The sequence below is a fragment of the Aspergillus pseudotamarii genome (assembly GCF_009193445.1).
Source record: "Aspergillus pseudotamarii strain CBS 117625 unplaced genomic scaffold BDV38scaffold_158, whole genome shotgun sequence".
NCBI lineage: Eukaryota > Fungi > Ascomycota > Eurotiomycetes > Eurotiales > Aspergillaceae > Aspergillus > Aspergillus pseudotamarii.
In genome coordinates this window covers 2,222-15,960 of record NW_022475172.1, presented here as the reverse complement: position 1 = coordinate 15,960, position 13,739 = coordinate 2,222, and the positions used below count along the sequence as shown (strand labels likewise).

Below are 13,739 nucleotides of genomic sequence, written 5' to 3'. Positions count from 1 at the left end.
AAAAAAAAAAAAAAAAAGGAACAAGCATGATGGAGGGGAAATCATGAAGTGGTCTTGGATCATGATTATCAATTCTTGAATAAGGGCGAGTTTAACGCCGAAGCCAATGAATCATCACGCGCCGGAATTAACCTTGGGTGAGGCGGAGATAAGTTAGTAGTGAGTCGACTCACTGAAGGGGAAATGAACAAACGAGGGAAACTCCGCCAGACTGGAGTGACCATGGAAGCCTATCGAAGTTGAAATCACCAATCCCAATGATTTCCGATTTCCGGGCCGCATTTCTTCCCGTTCAACTGTGTCTCCATAACTCCATCATCCCAGGCAAATCATTGCGCTTCTTGTCTTTTACCCTTGACCTTTCCTCCCCCTCCCCACACGACTAATCGTCCGGAGGAATCTCATATAAATCTGTCCGGTTGTCCATGGCTTCCCCAGCATCCAACCATGGTCTAGCGAAGTCGACATGCGCTGATATTCCCTCTTCTGATCCTACGGCGCTGTCTGCTCCGGTGTCCTCGACATCAACAACATCATCCTCATTCTCCGCCCCGCTGTTGGACTCCGACCGTCCTTCTTCCTCCTCCACGTCCACCACCACAGTCGGAACCTCTCTTCTTCGCGATTATGCATGCCACATAGACCCTTCGCAGACACCGAACGACGTTCATGCGAGCGATTCCCACCCGGGACCCTGTAAGAGTGCTTCGCAGCAGGCTGACCTCCGGGACGACGCCGCCGCCGTCTTATCGCTACCCTCGTCGCCCTTCCTCCCTTTCCGCTCCGCTGCCTCGTTGAAGGCCCACAATCGGAACGCCCTCTCCACCGACTCAATCCCTCGACAGACGATCATGAAAGCACTTGCCTCCCGTCCGTCCATATCCAACCCGAATAATTCCAACGTGCCGCTGGCGGCGTCTCTCGGGCTTCTCACAAATAGCGCCTCCACGAGTCCTCCGGATGAGAAGGAACGTCGCTCCAGTAATCCATCCTCACAGAAGCTCTCCGCCGCGCTCTCCAACCTTCAGCTCGGGCCGTATCTGGATCGCTTACCCCCGACCGCACGCTTGGCGATGCAATCGCCCTGCTTCTTCCATCAACGGTTTGACGATGCTGTGAATATCCAAAAGGTTCTGGAGGAAATCACGGATGATGAATGGCTCTCCCACTCCCGCTTGGTTCAGACGGCGACTGGGGTTCGGGAGGTGTCGAAGCAACTGCAACGTCGGCCGATCAAACGTGCCGTACGGAATGTTATGATCGTCACCAAGGCTCGTGATAATAGCCTGGTACACTTAACACGGGAACTGGCAGAGTGGCTTCTCTCCACTCCCCGGTATGGGCGTGATCTCGGTGTCAATGTGTATGTGGACGCCAAATTACGGAATTCCAAGCGGTTTGATGCGCCGGGGCTGCTGCAGAGGGAACCTCGATTTGAAAAGATGCTGCATTACTGGACCCCAGACCTCTGTTGGGAATCCCCGGAGAAGTTCGATCTGGTGCTGACATTGGGTGGAGACGGAACGGTTCTCTTTACCTCGTGGCTCTTCCAACGGATCGTTCCTCCCATTCTTTGCTTCTCCCTCGGCAGTTTGGGGTTTTTGACGAACTTTGAGTTTGAGAATTATAAGGAGCATTTGAACGCGGTTATGGGGGATGTCGGCATGCGGGTGAATCTTCGCATGCGGTTCACTTGCACCGTGTTCCGCAAGGACCGACGGAAGGAAGCAGAGGCGGGTGCCGTGGAAGAAGGGGAACAATTCGAGGTTCTGAACGAACTGGTCATTGACCGTGGGCCGTCGCCTTACGTTTCCAATCTGGAGCTGTACGCGGATAATGATTTCTTAACGGTGGTGCAAGCGGATGGATGTATTTTATCGACACCAACCGGTAGGTTACCTCCACCGACCCGGATGTACAACCCACTGACTCCATACAGGATCTACCGCTTACTCTCTCTCCGCTGGAGGATCGTTGATTCATCCGTCCATTCCGGGCATCCTCCTGACGCCCATTTGCCCTCACACATTGTCCTTCCGCCCGATGGTGCTTTCGGATTCGATGCTACTTCGCATTGCCGTTCCCGCCGGGTCCCGCTCTACGGCATACTGCTCGTTCGATGGCAAAGGCCGTGTGGAACTCCGCCAAGGCGATTATGTCACCGTCGAAGCTAGTCAGTACCCATTCCCCACTGTGGTATCCGGTAGCGGCGAATGGTTCCAGAGTGTTCAGCGAGCGCTGCGCTGGAATACCCGCGGAGCCGTTCAGAAAAGCTTCTATCGTGGCTCGGAGGCCGGCCTGGAAGGGCTCGACGAGGGTGAAGACGAAGAATGGGACATTGACACCGATGCCGGAGCCGCCGGCACGGACAGTGGCATTGGACCTAGTGAAGACGGCGACGCCGGGTCCATTAGTCCCATGAAACGGCAAATGAGCATGCTCAGCATGTAACAGTTTCTATCCTCCTTTATTATCTTTTGGGGTACTTACATTTAGTCTTGTATTACTGTTGGATACGCGCACTAGAAGTGTGCTGGAAGCATCTCGGGGATTTATTGGCTCGGCGTTCGGATATTACTTTTTTTTTTGTTTTTTTTTTTTTTTTTAGGGTTTTTTTTTTACATTTTTTTCGGCGAAAGCGATAGACTTCGATGTAATCGGCAGGTACTGGCAGGTTAGAGCATTTCGGATACTTACAGTTTTCTACATAGGATAGAGGGCTATTAGATCTACGGATCTGTCGGAGATCCATTGGTATTTTCTAGGGATTGACATCGCGTAAGGCATAGTACGGTATAGTACGGAGTAATAAATGTACGCTATCCTACATCATTACACCAAGACATTCAACCCTCTCGGTTGATCACGACGCACTCCCGGTCAATTCATACTTTTCATTACAACCCTGCCCAATAACCAAACTCATCGAAATCAATATACATCAAGTAGCACCTAATCCACAATCCAACCCCAATCCCAACCCAAGAAAACCAAACCCTACCAATCACAAGCATCCGCCAAAAGCTTGGCCAAGTCCTCCAAATACTTCTTGTCAACCTCATCAAACCCATCCGGCTCCGTGCAATCAATATCAATAATAGCAACAGTCTAAAACCACACAACCACATTAGCAACCGTACCACAACCAAAGAAAAACCACCCCAAACAAATCCAAAAAAAAACAGAGAGAGAGAAAAGAGAGAAAGGAAGAGAGAGAAAGACATACCTCCCCACCCACAAGAATCGGCACAACAATCTCACTCCTCGAACTAGCATCACAAGCAATATGACCCGGGAAACTCAACACATCACCAACAAGGACCGTCTCGCGCTTCTCAGCCGCAGTGCCGCATACTCCCCTTCCAAACCGAATCTCCTGACACGCAGGTCGGCCCTGGAACGGTCCTAGCCAGAGGACCTGCTTCTGCTTCTGGTCCTCGGTGGTTTGAGCATTGGGGAACTTGTCTTGACGGATGTAGAAGCCGGCCCAGTTTACGGAAGAGGAGGGGCTAGGGAGAGCGGCGTAGGCGTGCCAGAGGAGAGAGGCGACATTGGAAAAGTTACTGTGTTTTTTTTTTGTTTTGTGGTTAGGGTTAGGTTCTTGGATCTTTCGGGTTTATGAGGGGGGAGTGGGGTGTTGTTACCTGACCTGTTATATTGGGTTGGTTAGTTCATGGGATCTAGTCATGTAGAGGGTGACTGTTTGAGGAGGATAGGTTCGGTAGGGATTTTGGACATACCCAATTGCGCTGCCCGTAGACAAGACCTTGGGCTTGTTCGAGGACCTGAGTGTAGATGTCGGATTTGGAGGCGTTGGCGCCGAAGTAGGACGAGTCGGCGTGCGGCTTGGATTGTTAGCTTGTCTTCGTTGTAGAGGGGATCAATTAGCGAGAATAAGGCGGGGATGTACCATTGTGGTGATCTGGGATGGGCTTTTGGTGCTGTATGGGAAAGTAATGGAGGGGTGGGATTTAATGGTTATCAGATTGAAGAATGTCGCAATGATGCAAAAGAATTGCTCGGGAAAAAAAGTGGGGGCGCGGGGTTAAGATAAAGGGTCGGAGTTAGTTGTATGTGCAGAATATTGAAGTCTGGAATCCGTCTAGCTAGATTATTGAGTGTATTACCCTGATAAGATGTAGATGTATATGGCTACATACTCACCCTATTGGCTATGCTTGGTATATCTGACATGGATCATGCGAAGATCGGCGTTTTTAGCTGGAGCCAAGTTATACTATCCCGGGGGCTAATCAGCCCTAATTATAGTTGATGCGGGTATTCGATAAGTTTTTATATACGACCTGATCAATGCTGATTCCCTTCGCGGTCGTACTTTACCATAGATAGCTGGGTTACTGGAGACAAGAGTCTCATAATTCAGTTTTTAAGGTATATTTAAAAACATGCTTCATTGTACATTAAATCTAGAGTCACATATTGGATCTTGTACAATAATGATGTACCGCGCAATGAGCTATGGAGTATGTTTTACCCTCCATCAATACTGGAACCTACTGGCGTTTCATATCTACACCATAAAAACACATCATGTGGATGCTAGCCAGATACTAGTTATCATTCACCGGTGTTTCCACCATCAGATAAAGCAGCGAATGAGCCACCTCGGCAGCAGCCAAAGTCGTAGTCTCGGCTGTTGTATCGTATATCGGCGCAACTTCGACAACGTCGGCGCCGATCATAGGCAATCCGTGTAGAGCATCTAGGATGGAAAGAAGCTCGCGGGTAGTAAGACCGCCTGGCTCTGCAGTTCCGGTTGCTACTAAAGTCAGGTAAATTATCCTAGGTAGAGGGTATCGGAAGACTCACCAGGTGCGTAGGCTGGATCTAAAACATCAATATCCACAGAAATATACACCTTGCTATCGCCAACCCGGGACTTGATCTGTTCGACGATACCATCTATCCCGACCCGATCTAAGTCACGAGCTTTGATGATTTTGAATCCGCATCGGATATCGTTTCGGATATCGCCCTTTGGGCGGATGACAGGGGCACGGATACCAACGTGTAAAGATGTATTGCGGATAAGGCCCTGGGCGTGGTTAGTGTATTGCTTAATCAATCCCTTGGTGCTCGGATGGTGACTAACCTCTTCATGGGCTATATGAAGGAAGGTTCCGTGGTTTACGCCGCTGGTAATGTCAGTTGAGTGTCGTGCCGACATAGACAATGTTCAACCTACGCATAGTGGGATATACCACCGCCTAGAGTATAGTGAGCGATTGTGGTATTGCGATATCGGGTGTTTAAGCATGGACCTACCTAGTACCTCAGGGTCCCAAGTGTCTGGAAGGTCAGGTCAGTCATCTAGGTCTATACAGGACTGAAACGAGTTATACCGAGATGGCTATCAAAATGAATAACCGAAACAGGACCCCACTTGTCATACGTCGACCTCAGTGCCGACAATGTTGTTGTGTGGTCTCCGCCGAGAGTAAGAATACGAGGAGTACGGCCCAGATCTGTACTATTCGTAGGACGCGATGATATAACCTATCGGAAAGTTTCGGTGGTAAATAATTCACACGGTTAAGGAGCTCGTGAATACCAACCTCGTGTGCTAAATCGAGCTGCTTCAACGCAACTGTATTATCCAACCAGGTCAGTGGCGCGTCCCCACAGTCCACCATCTTCGCCCAGCTTTGGAAGACATTGACACCCGTGTAGATGTTCCATCCTTGTAATCGCCGAGAGCCGAGACGAATACCGCCTGGCCCATATCTGGCTCCAGGACGAGCGGTAACACCCTGTAAGCAGAATCAACTCAGCATTACGCGACCCTTGTACGTTATTGCATGGGCTATAAGGTTGAACGTACAGTGTCGAATGGGGCACCCAAGATTGCAATGTCATAAGGTGTGGAATGTGCCTGGTCATCCACCAAACAGTTTACGTAAGGTAAATGTGCGAACGTAGTCAGTCCTGAGAACTGACTACCTGTAACAATATCAACGGTATCATCTTTGCCGAGCGGAAATTGTCCGGAACCTTGAATTGCTGCGATGGGAGGGAAGACGATCTCCCTCGCAACGGCAGATGTGGATACAATGAGAGGAAGCAGGCCGTATGCAAACATTGTGGAGCGTGATCCAGTGATGTAAGGAAATGGAAGCTTTCATCTCAGCTGGTTACTCTTTTATGGACGCATGGGCCAAGCATTACGTCTTTCCATTTTTGTTCTAGTGGTCAATACTCCTCATTGTATAGGTAATGATACGGGACCCTCGGAACCCGCACTCCCATATTAATATGCTCTTTAAATCCTGCCATGAAGTTAGGAATTTTATAGTACTGACATACTCATAAAACTCGGGCCAGGGCTCGGGTGATCCCATGACTTCAATTTTGTGAGGTACTCTATCAAATCACATAAGATCAGTAAGTCAGGTCATGACAATGACATTTCGCACGGATAGGGATATAAGAGATATACTTATCGATTTCATTAGGAAATGGATTTTTCAAACTTATGCCGAATGCCGTGGACCCTTATCGGCTGTCACTTTACTGCAGAAGCCACAGGCACCGCTCCACTGACGTTCTGCCATTCATGCAAACCTCCGCCAATCTGAATCTTCCACTGTCCACAAATATGGGCCATAATGACCCCAACCCAGGCCCAGAATGTCTAATCTCTGGTACCGCCGATGAATCCTGATTCGCTCCCCCACACTCGCTGCTCCACCGTCGTCGCGGAGACCTTCTCGATTGGGTAGGTCAGATAGCACATCTATCTTATCGCTGTCAAGCCTTCGGCCGGCTATCGTCGAACCAACGCCTCCTCCATGGGGTCACCCTTCCCAACCGGGAAGTTCCTGAAGTATAGCCATGGGTTTTTTAAAAGGGAGTGGTGTCCCTGGTGGCAACTCACGCACCTGTTGCCTAGGTATTGCATCTTCAAGCATTAAGACGAGACACGAACTATGACCATGGCGAAGGAGGATCAGCAAGTCTTTTCAGAATCAACGGGGGAAGATGCTCGTCTGGAAAACCTCGGCTATGAGCAGGGTATGTTGCTCAATTCTGATTGTGTGCCTGTGTGCTGATGTGTGTATAGAGCTCAAGCGAACCTTTGGCTTGTTGGGTATGATTGGTTTCAGCTTCAGCGTGGTTACCTCGTCAGTCAACCGATTAGTTCATAGAGGCTCTCAATCGTGATCTCGCTAACCCTGAGCAGATGGACGGCTCTAAGCGGTGTTTTCATCGTCGGCGTCACATCCGGTGGCCCCCCGGTCATGGTGTTCAGTTTCATTGGCGTGAGCCTTCTCACATTGGCAGTTGCCATTCCAATGGCAGAAATGTGCTCGATGTATCCGGTTGCAGGAGGTCAATACTCCTGGGTTGCGGCTTTGGCGCCTCCGAGTATCGCTCGAGGACTGTCTTACATTAGTGGCTGGTTCATGCTCATCGGTATGCCTGCTCTACCTTAACAGTGACAACAACTCACCCCTGATACTAATGATCACTTTCAAAATAGGTATCCTCGCTATGGGAGCAACGAATAACTCTATCGCAGCCAACTTCGTACTCGGCATGGCCAATCTGGTCTTCCCCGATTACACCATCGAGCGTTGGCATACTGTCCTGGTAGCTTATCTAGTGGCATTCCTGGCGACAGCAATCAATATCTGGGGTCCGCACCTCCTGCATCGCATCTCCCGATTCATCCTGATTTGGAACGTCGGTTCCTTCCTGATAACCACGATCGTTCTCTTAGCCACAAATGACCACAAGCAACCCGCATCATTTGTGTTCTCCGAGTTCCAAAATTTCTCAGGCTGGGGATCCTCAATGGCAGCCATCGTAGGTATTCTGCAAGCCTGTTTCGGGATGTGCTGCTACGATGCCCCCTCACACATGACTGAAGAAATGAAGTCAGCTTCGAAGGAAGCTCCTAAGGCTATCATTCTCTCGGTTGTCCTCGGTGCTGTCACAGGATTTGCCTTCCTGTTGACGCTCTGCTTCTGCATCGGTGATATCAGCAACACTGCGAACACAAGCACCGGCGTACCTGTCATCCAGATCTTCTATGATTCTACAGGAAGTAAAGTCGGCACATGTTTCTTGACAAGTATGATTGCCATCATCGTCATAGTGGCCGGAAACAATCTATTAGCGGAGGGATCTCGCTCGGTGTATGCCTTTTCCCGAGACCACGGCCTTCCCTTCTCGCATGTTTTCTCCAGAGTGGACAGCAGGCGACATGTGCCGGTCAACGCCGTGCTCCTTACTCTCGTCGTGCAACTTGCTTTGGATGCAATTGACTTCGGTACAACCACCGGCTTCCAAACAGTCATTGCTATCTCCACCGAGGGATTCTGTAAGTCATACCACGTTACCTTCTCATTTCTTCACTGTGAATGATTTGCTAACTATGTATAAGATCTTTCCTACGCTATGGCTCTATTCAGTCGTCTCCTCGGCTTTATTACCGGCCATAAGACACATTTGAAAGGCCCCTTCGCCCTCCCCCAGTCTATGTCTATCGCTCTTAACATCCTGGGTCTCCTATTCCTACTCTTTGCGGCCATCACATTCAACTTCCCGACCGACTACCCTGTTACGCATGAATCTATGAACTATACCTCCGCAGCGATTGGGGTCATTGGTTTGATCAGTGCGGTGACATGGATAACTACTGGTAGGAAGCAATTCACCGGACCGCAAGCCATGAGTGTGCTGAATGGGCATGAGAGGGAAGCGAGTGTGAGTGGCGAGATGGTTAAGAAAGGGTAGATTTTGTATCTTGTCAAGTACGGATCTTTTTATTCTCTATTATAGTTGATTTTACCTTTCATACTATTTCTCTGGCATCATAGATTATTTTAGCGCCTTTTACTTTAAGAATTACTATATTTATTGGTCTATACTGGCCTACCTATAGTTAGATCATATATTTGACTTTTAATTAAATTTTTGAATTAATAGTAAAGAATAATTCAGTATATGAAATATTAAAGAGAATAGCCAAGATCTTAAAACTGAGACTCTCAGCCAGATAAATAATAAACAAAGAGAAAATAAAACAAGATTTAAAGTATCTTAAAGAAACAAAACAGTAAGAGCTATTTTTAAAAATATAATAGTATTCCCAATATCGGTAATCGATATAACTGTTAGAAAAGATATAGATAGTAGATAATTAATTCTTAATAGTATCACTCTCCGGTGCAATCAAAACTCTAGATATATCAAATTTCATCTACTCAATCTTAAGAGAAGGGCTATATATAACAGATAAGATACCCGACAAACTGTAGCGAATGATGGATTCTTCCTGATTCTCAACATGTCTCTATTCGTATGTCCTCTGCAGAGGAGAAAACGGGAGCGCGGCAGAATGGAGCTCATCACAATTTCCCCCCTTCAAAGGAAACCTAGATACGTCTGAAAACTGGGAACTGTAACCCTTTTACCACCTAGGCTAGTAGCCGCAGTCCCATCGTTAGTCGTTGCGCCGTAGACCTGTCGTGATAAAAATGCAAATAAACAACGCAAAAAGCGTCTCTCAATTCTACTAGGTACTCCTTAGATGAATGAGGCAGCGTCACGGAGCTTGATTATAAAAATCCCCATACCAGCTCCTAGAGATTCTTTTCCACAGGCCGGTCCCCATTTGTGTAGGGACAAGCTCTCCAGAGTTCCGGGGTTATCAACAGTGCGGTACAGATCCTCATATGCTAGCATCGGTGCAGAATAAGGGTTCCTCGCTATCAGAAATATTGTGCATAGCCCTAAGAAAATACAGGACAACGGGTCCCCATGGATGACTGTCAGTATATTCTCTATTGTGGTAACTCGAAGCATCGAGTCTCGCGTAACATGGGCGTGCCCAATCCCCGATATCCTTTTTATTGAGGCCGGTGGCTGCGCAAAGCGAGTTGTACGACTTCGGTTTGGTGACTAGCCAGCTCTTATATCTCGCCACGATAAAGGCATATTTGGCCTCGTCTGGCAACGCCCAAACTCTCCAAAACCTCAAGTAGACCAGCGCAATACTCTGTATATAAAAGCCTTAAGAAGACTATCCCCAATAATAAACGAGCTGATACTATCGGGATCCAAAGTCCTACTACCCTTAGACTTAAGTTCCTTTCACATACCACAATCCTTCCTATAGTCACTGACAATACAGTTAATATAGGTACTGTTATAGAAGGTGTAACTGCTAATAGAGAGAGACACAACAGAGAAATTATAAAACCTGTCTCGCTTACACTTTGTATATATAAACAATACTACAACACCGCGACACTGGAGCAAATACACAGATACCTGGTTCTTATAGCGAATCGGTACCTTCCTACTATTGGCAGATTTGGCAGGCTGTACCACGTCTAAGAGACATACCGCCGCCTTGTCCTGCGCCAACGGATGGACGAGTTGTTCGGGGGAGAGAGCGACCTATCCCTCACGATCGGTATCAAAAGGAGCATCCACCGCGGCCTGATTGTAATTTACATCCAAACAAGGAGTCGCCGCTACGCACCCGTTAGGAGCCATCGTGACGAATAAGGCGAGAAGGTTAAAGAGACAATGTGGATATACAGTAGAGACAGCGATGCCAGGAGATACAAGACAACAATAAGTCAACGGCGGGTAACAGGCAAGTTGTGAAGAAGAAGAGGTTGTAGTAACATATACATAACGGAGAAAGGCACAAGAAAAGTAACAATGTGTCAGTTGTCAAATACATGAAATAGCATAGCAATTAGCTAACATTCGAGCTAGAATGTGTCAAGTGAGCTGTATTCGTAGTCTCGCAAGCGCTCTTCCAGGGTGTTGAGATGTTGATGTTTTCCGATCAACAACTGCCTAAGTTATGCACTCTGCGCGTCTTGCATTTTCGACTATGCCCAGCTATTTGCTCTTCGAGTTATTAAAAGCTTTCTTGATCTCCTTCCAGAAAGGTTCAACCCGCTTTATCGGGGACGGTGTTTGTGAACGCTTAACAGGTGACAGGTTCTTAGGTAACTAGTTAAAGGATTGAATATTGTGCCAGCTGGGCCCTTATTGCAACCGTCATTTTTTGGTGCCATTTTCTTCTGTCGCGCCAGAATTGGACGTGGCGGATATACCGTCGTTCGAGCAGGGTTCATATCGATGGGCTCAGGGCCCGTAGTGGAAGGTTCAGTGGCTTCAGATATGACGCACTCGGTTTGATAGTGGTTTGATAGTGTCCGCAGCGAGTGCTTTTATCACAAGAGTAGTGATTGGCGAACCCTGACCTGCCAGTAGGGGTGTCTTGGTGGAGATTGCCTGCCTCCAAAATCCGTTATATCTGGTCCTAAAACTGGGTCATCTTGGACTAAATAACTACACCATTGGTTGCTGACTAATCGCTGCCTGGACTTTCAACTTCTGAACCCCGAGATCGTGCTTTACTTTGAGATACTCGAACTTTTTTTCTAACTCTTCGTACTTCCGTTTTGTTATTATTATCGGTCGATCGTATACTCTGGTCGTAGATAAGGTGTCCCTTCGTCTCTGGTTAGTCCTTCCAGGTTCCCATAGTGAGGTCGTTTTGATAGTTGGGATCGGACCCCGGTGTCCTGCCCTCCATCTAGCTCCTTCCGAGGTAGGCTGGTACTTTGGGGGCATGGCAGGAGAGGGAGGAGGGGGTACCGACACTGATCACCTACTGCCCGTAAAGGAAGGGACTACACGACAGCCACGACCAGTGGAGCATCAGGAGCCGCTGCACAGTGACCCATCTTCGCTCATTTTCTATGGCAGTGATATCCATGCGAGGTTCACCGCTACGGAGGCAAAAGCGTCCCATTGCTGGCAAAATTCGGGAGAATGTCACGATGCGAGTTCCGGTTTCAAGTGGTATTTTCTATCACAAGTTCTAACAATGAAAACCTGCACCAGGGTCTCCGAGAAAACTGTTAGCATCGTCAAACATGTAGTATGTCGCAGAATCCAGTGACAAGTTCCCAGACTCTACAGCTCGAGGATATTCCCGGGGGTTCCAAACATAATGTCGAAGCTGTTACACTGCTGGTAGGTCTCGGAGCTATCACTTTGGGAGACCCTCGGCTGCACTAGGAGACAGTGGCCAGGCTGCAAGTGGATTACCGCCTGGTAATCCTATCAGAAACCGGCAGTTGCTGCTAAAAAGCCCACATTGTTAGTTGGTAAGAACGCCTGTGCGTCACAACAATCGTAGAACTTTGAAAGCTGAGAAGAGAGCCTCAACACCGCGGGGAGAACACTAAAGGCATATTCAATGTCTTTTGGCATTTTCACTGGCGTCATGGAGCTTAGCCAGGACGATTCCCAGGTTAATACTCAAGTTGTATATACTGCATGTGCTGGCTCATTGACGCAAAGGTATGGCCTCCAGGGTGGCAGGGCTTTCGCACGTTGTGTAAAGTTGCTCATGCGGAGGCCGAAGTCTGGCTGCGTCAGTCGAGAAAAAGGGCCTCGTGATTCATAGAGGCATGACGGACCAACCTGAGGAAATGCGGCAGTAGCTATGCCCTAAAGGGCCATAGATGAAAGTTTTGATATGGTCAAGGGTATTGTGGACCCCGTGGAGCTGGCAACGCCAGTGGGTGGTGCTCTAGGGGCGTCAACTGCCTTTGGCTGATTAGCCGGTGGTTGCCTATATTGATTAGTTTTGGGGTTATTAGGACCACAGAGACAACAGGCAGAATCTCCAGCATCCTGGACCGTATCCAATAACCTTTTAAGGTTGTCCATTGGTGGTTTCCAATCATCTGCATACGCATTGGTCAAAGAGTCGTTCGTCAACACTTATCACTACCCATTGTTACTTTAGTGTAACTTCTTGGGGCGCGGCATACAGATGTTGAACTAGTGGGACTTTCCAGTACAACCAAAATGCCCTACGCTTTAGGTCACCCATGCCTCCATCGATAGATTCTGCAATTTGGAGATCCAATCCAGCAACATTGAAGCCTGAGATAGTAGTCAGGACGGCCTACCTAGATACTTAAAATCTTTTCCCAGTCTTCATATTTGATCGCAAAATCCCGATAATATATAGTCTGTCTTCGAGGAAGACGATCAACTCAGGGTTGAGCCAATTAGCTCCCCATATGGCGTCGAGCTCGTAAAAGAGCTTGGAAATTACCGAGAGCTATAATATAATAAATGATAGTAGTATACCTTGACCCATTTCTTGAGCCTTTCGTGATTCTGGCGAGTTATCATAGCGTGGTCTGACACATGCTCACTCTCACCTTTGATTCTCGGATTAACGGGACAGTCGGCCGTGAAAAAAATAATTTGTCTCCATACTTGGCTTCTTTCACAGTTCTGTCAGGCACCCTCACGGTCACACCCACGCCCAGTGCTTGGGCCGTTCGTGTGATGAAGGACTTTATCGAGGTAAGGATAACAATTCCGATTTGGCCTTCTTTCAATCCCGATAGACCTTCAGTCGTGATTGCCTCTCCAATCCCTTCAAGCGGCAGAGGGTCAGGGACTCTCATTATTGGTCTCGATGTGGTATCGCCTTATTTAGCAACGCGAGATTTTTACACTTCCCTGTAAGCAATATAGACATAATGAACGACCACAGAAACAGCCTAGGCGTTAAACGTTTTCCCTAACCCTACCTCATCTGCGAGCATCCTACCGCATTGTCCCTTCGCCTCTCGGTATAGAATCCACCAAATCGCGAATAGCTGATGGGGATATGTTGACCGCGGGTTCCCCGTTCTGGCCTAGCGCCTACGCGCGCC

At 48.2% G+C, this 13,739-nt stretch overlaps 4 protein-coding genes across 4 annotated transcripts; 2 read left to right on the top strand and 2 right to left on the bottom strand.

The window, feature by feature from the left end:
- Positions 1 to 215: 215 nt before the first annotated feature.
- BDV38DRAFT_266526 (putative NAD+ kinase Utr1) lies at positions 216 to 2,558 on the top strand. Its single transcript, XM_032056457.1, has 2 exons — positions 216 to 1,890; positions 1,940 to 2,558. The coding sequence occupies exons 1-2, from the start codon at positions 426 to 428 to the stop codon at positions 2,449 to 2,451; spliced, it is 1,977 nt and encodes a 658-aa protein (XP_031906776.1). The 5' UTR covers positions 216 to 425; the 3' UTR covers positions 2,452 to 2,558.
- A 334-nt stretch (positions 2,559 to 2,892) lies between these two features.
- Positions 2,893 to 3,958, bottom strand: BDV38DRAFT_266525 (GAF domain-containing protein). Its single transcript, XM_032056456.1, has 4 exons — positions 3,911 to 3,958; positions 3,739 to 3,845; positions 3,227 to 3,566; positions 2,893 to 3,108 (listed from the first exon to the last, which is right to left on the bottom strand). Exons 1-4 carry the CDS (start codon positions 3,911 to 3,913, stop codon positions 2,998 to 3,000), a joined length of 561 nt encoding a protein of 186 aa, XP_031906775.1. The 5' UTR covers positions 3,914 to 3,958; the 3' UTR covers positions 2,893 to 2,997.
- A 613-nt stretch (positions 3,959 to 4,571) lies between these two features.
- BDV38DRAFT_276560 (agmatinase) lies at positions 4,572 to 6,100 on the bottom strand (the record flags this gene model as incomplete). Its single annotated transcript, XM_032058243.1, has 6 exons — positions 4,572 to 4,780; positions 4,831 to 5,124; positions 5,287 to 5,310; positions 5,364 to 5,517; positions 5,577 to 5,771; positions 5,843 to 6,100. 6 exons carry the CDS (start codon positions 6,098 to 6,100, stop codon positions 4,572 to 4,574), a joined length of 1,134 nt encoding a protein of 377 aa, XP_031906774.1.
- A 237-nt stretch (positions 6,101 to 6,337) lies between these two features.
- On the top strand, positions 6,338 to 8,896 carry BDV38DRAFT_266522 (putative GABA permease). Its single transcript, XM_032056455.1, has 6 exons — positions 6,338 to 6,402; positions 6,474 to 7,032; positions 7,082 to 7,142; positions 7,202 to 7,434; positions 7,502 to 8,344; positions 8,408 to 8,896. The coding sequence occupies exons 2-6, from the start codon at positions 6,948 to 6,950 to the stop codon at positions 8,758 to 8,760; spliced, it is 1,575 nt and encodes a 524-aa protein (XP_031906773.1). The 5' UTR covers positions 6,338 to 6,402; positions 6,474 to 6,947; the 3' UTR covers positions 8,761 to 8,896.
- The last annotated feature ends 4,843 nt before the right edge of the window (positions 8,897 to 13,739 follow it).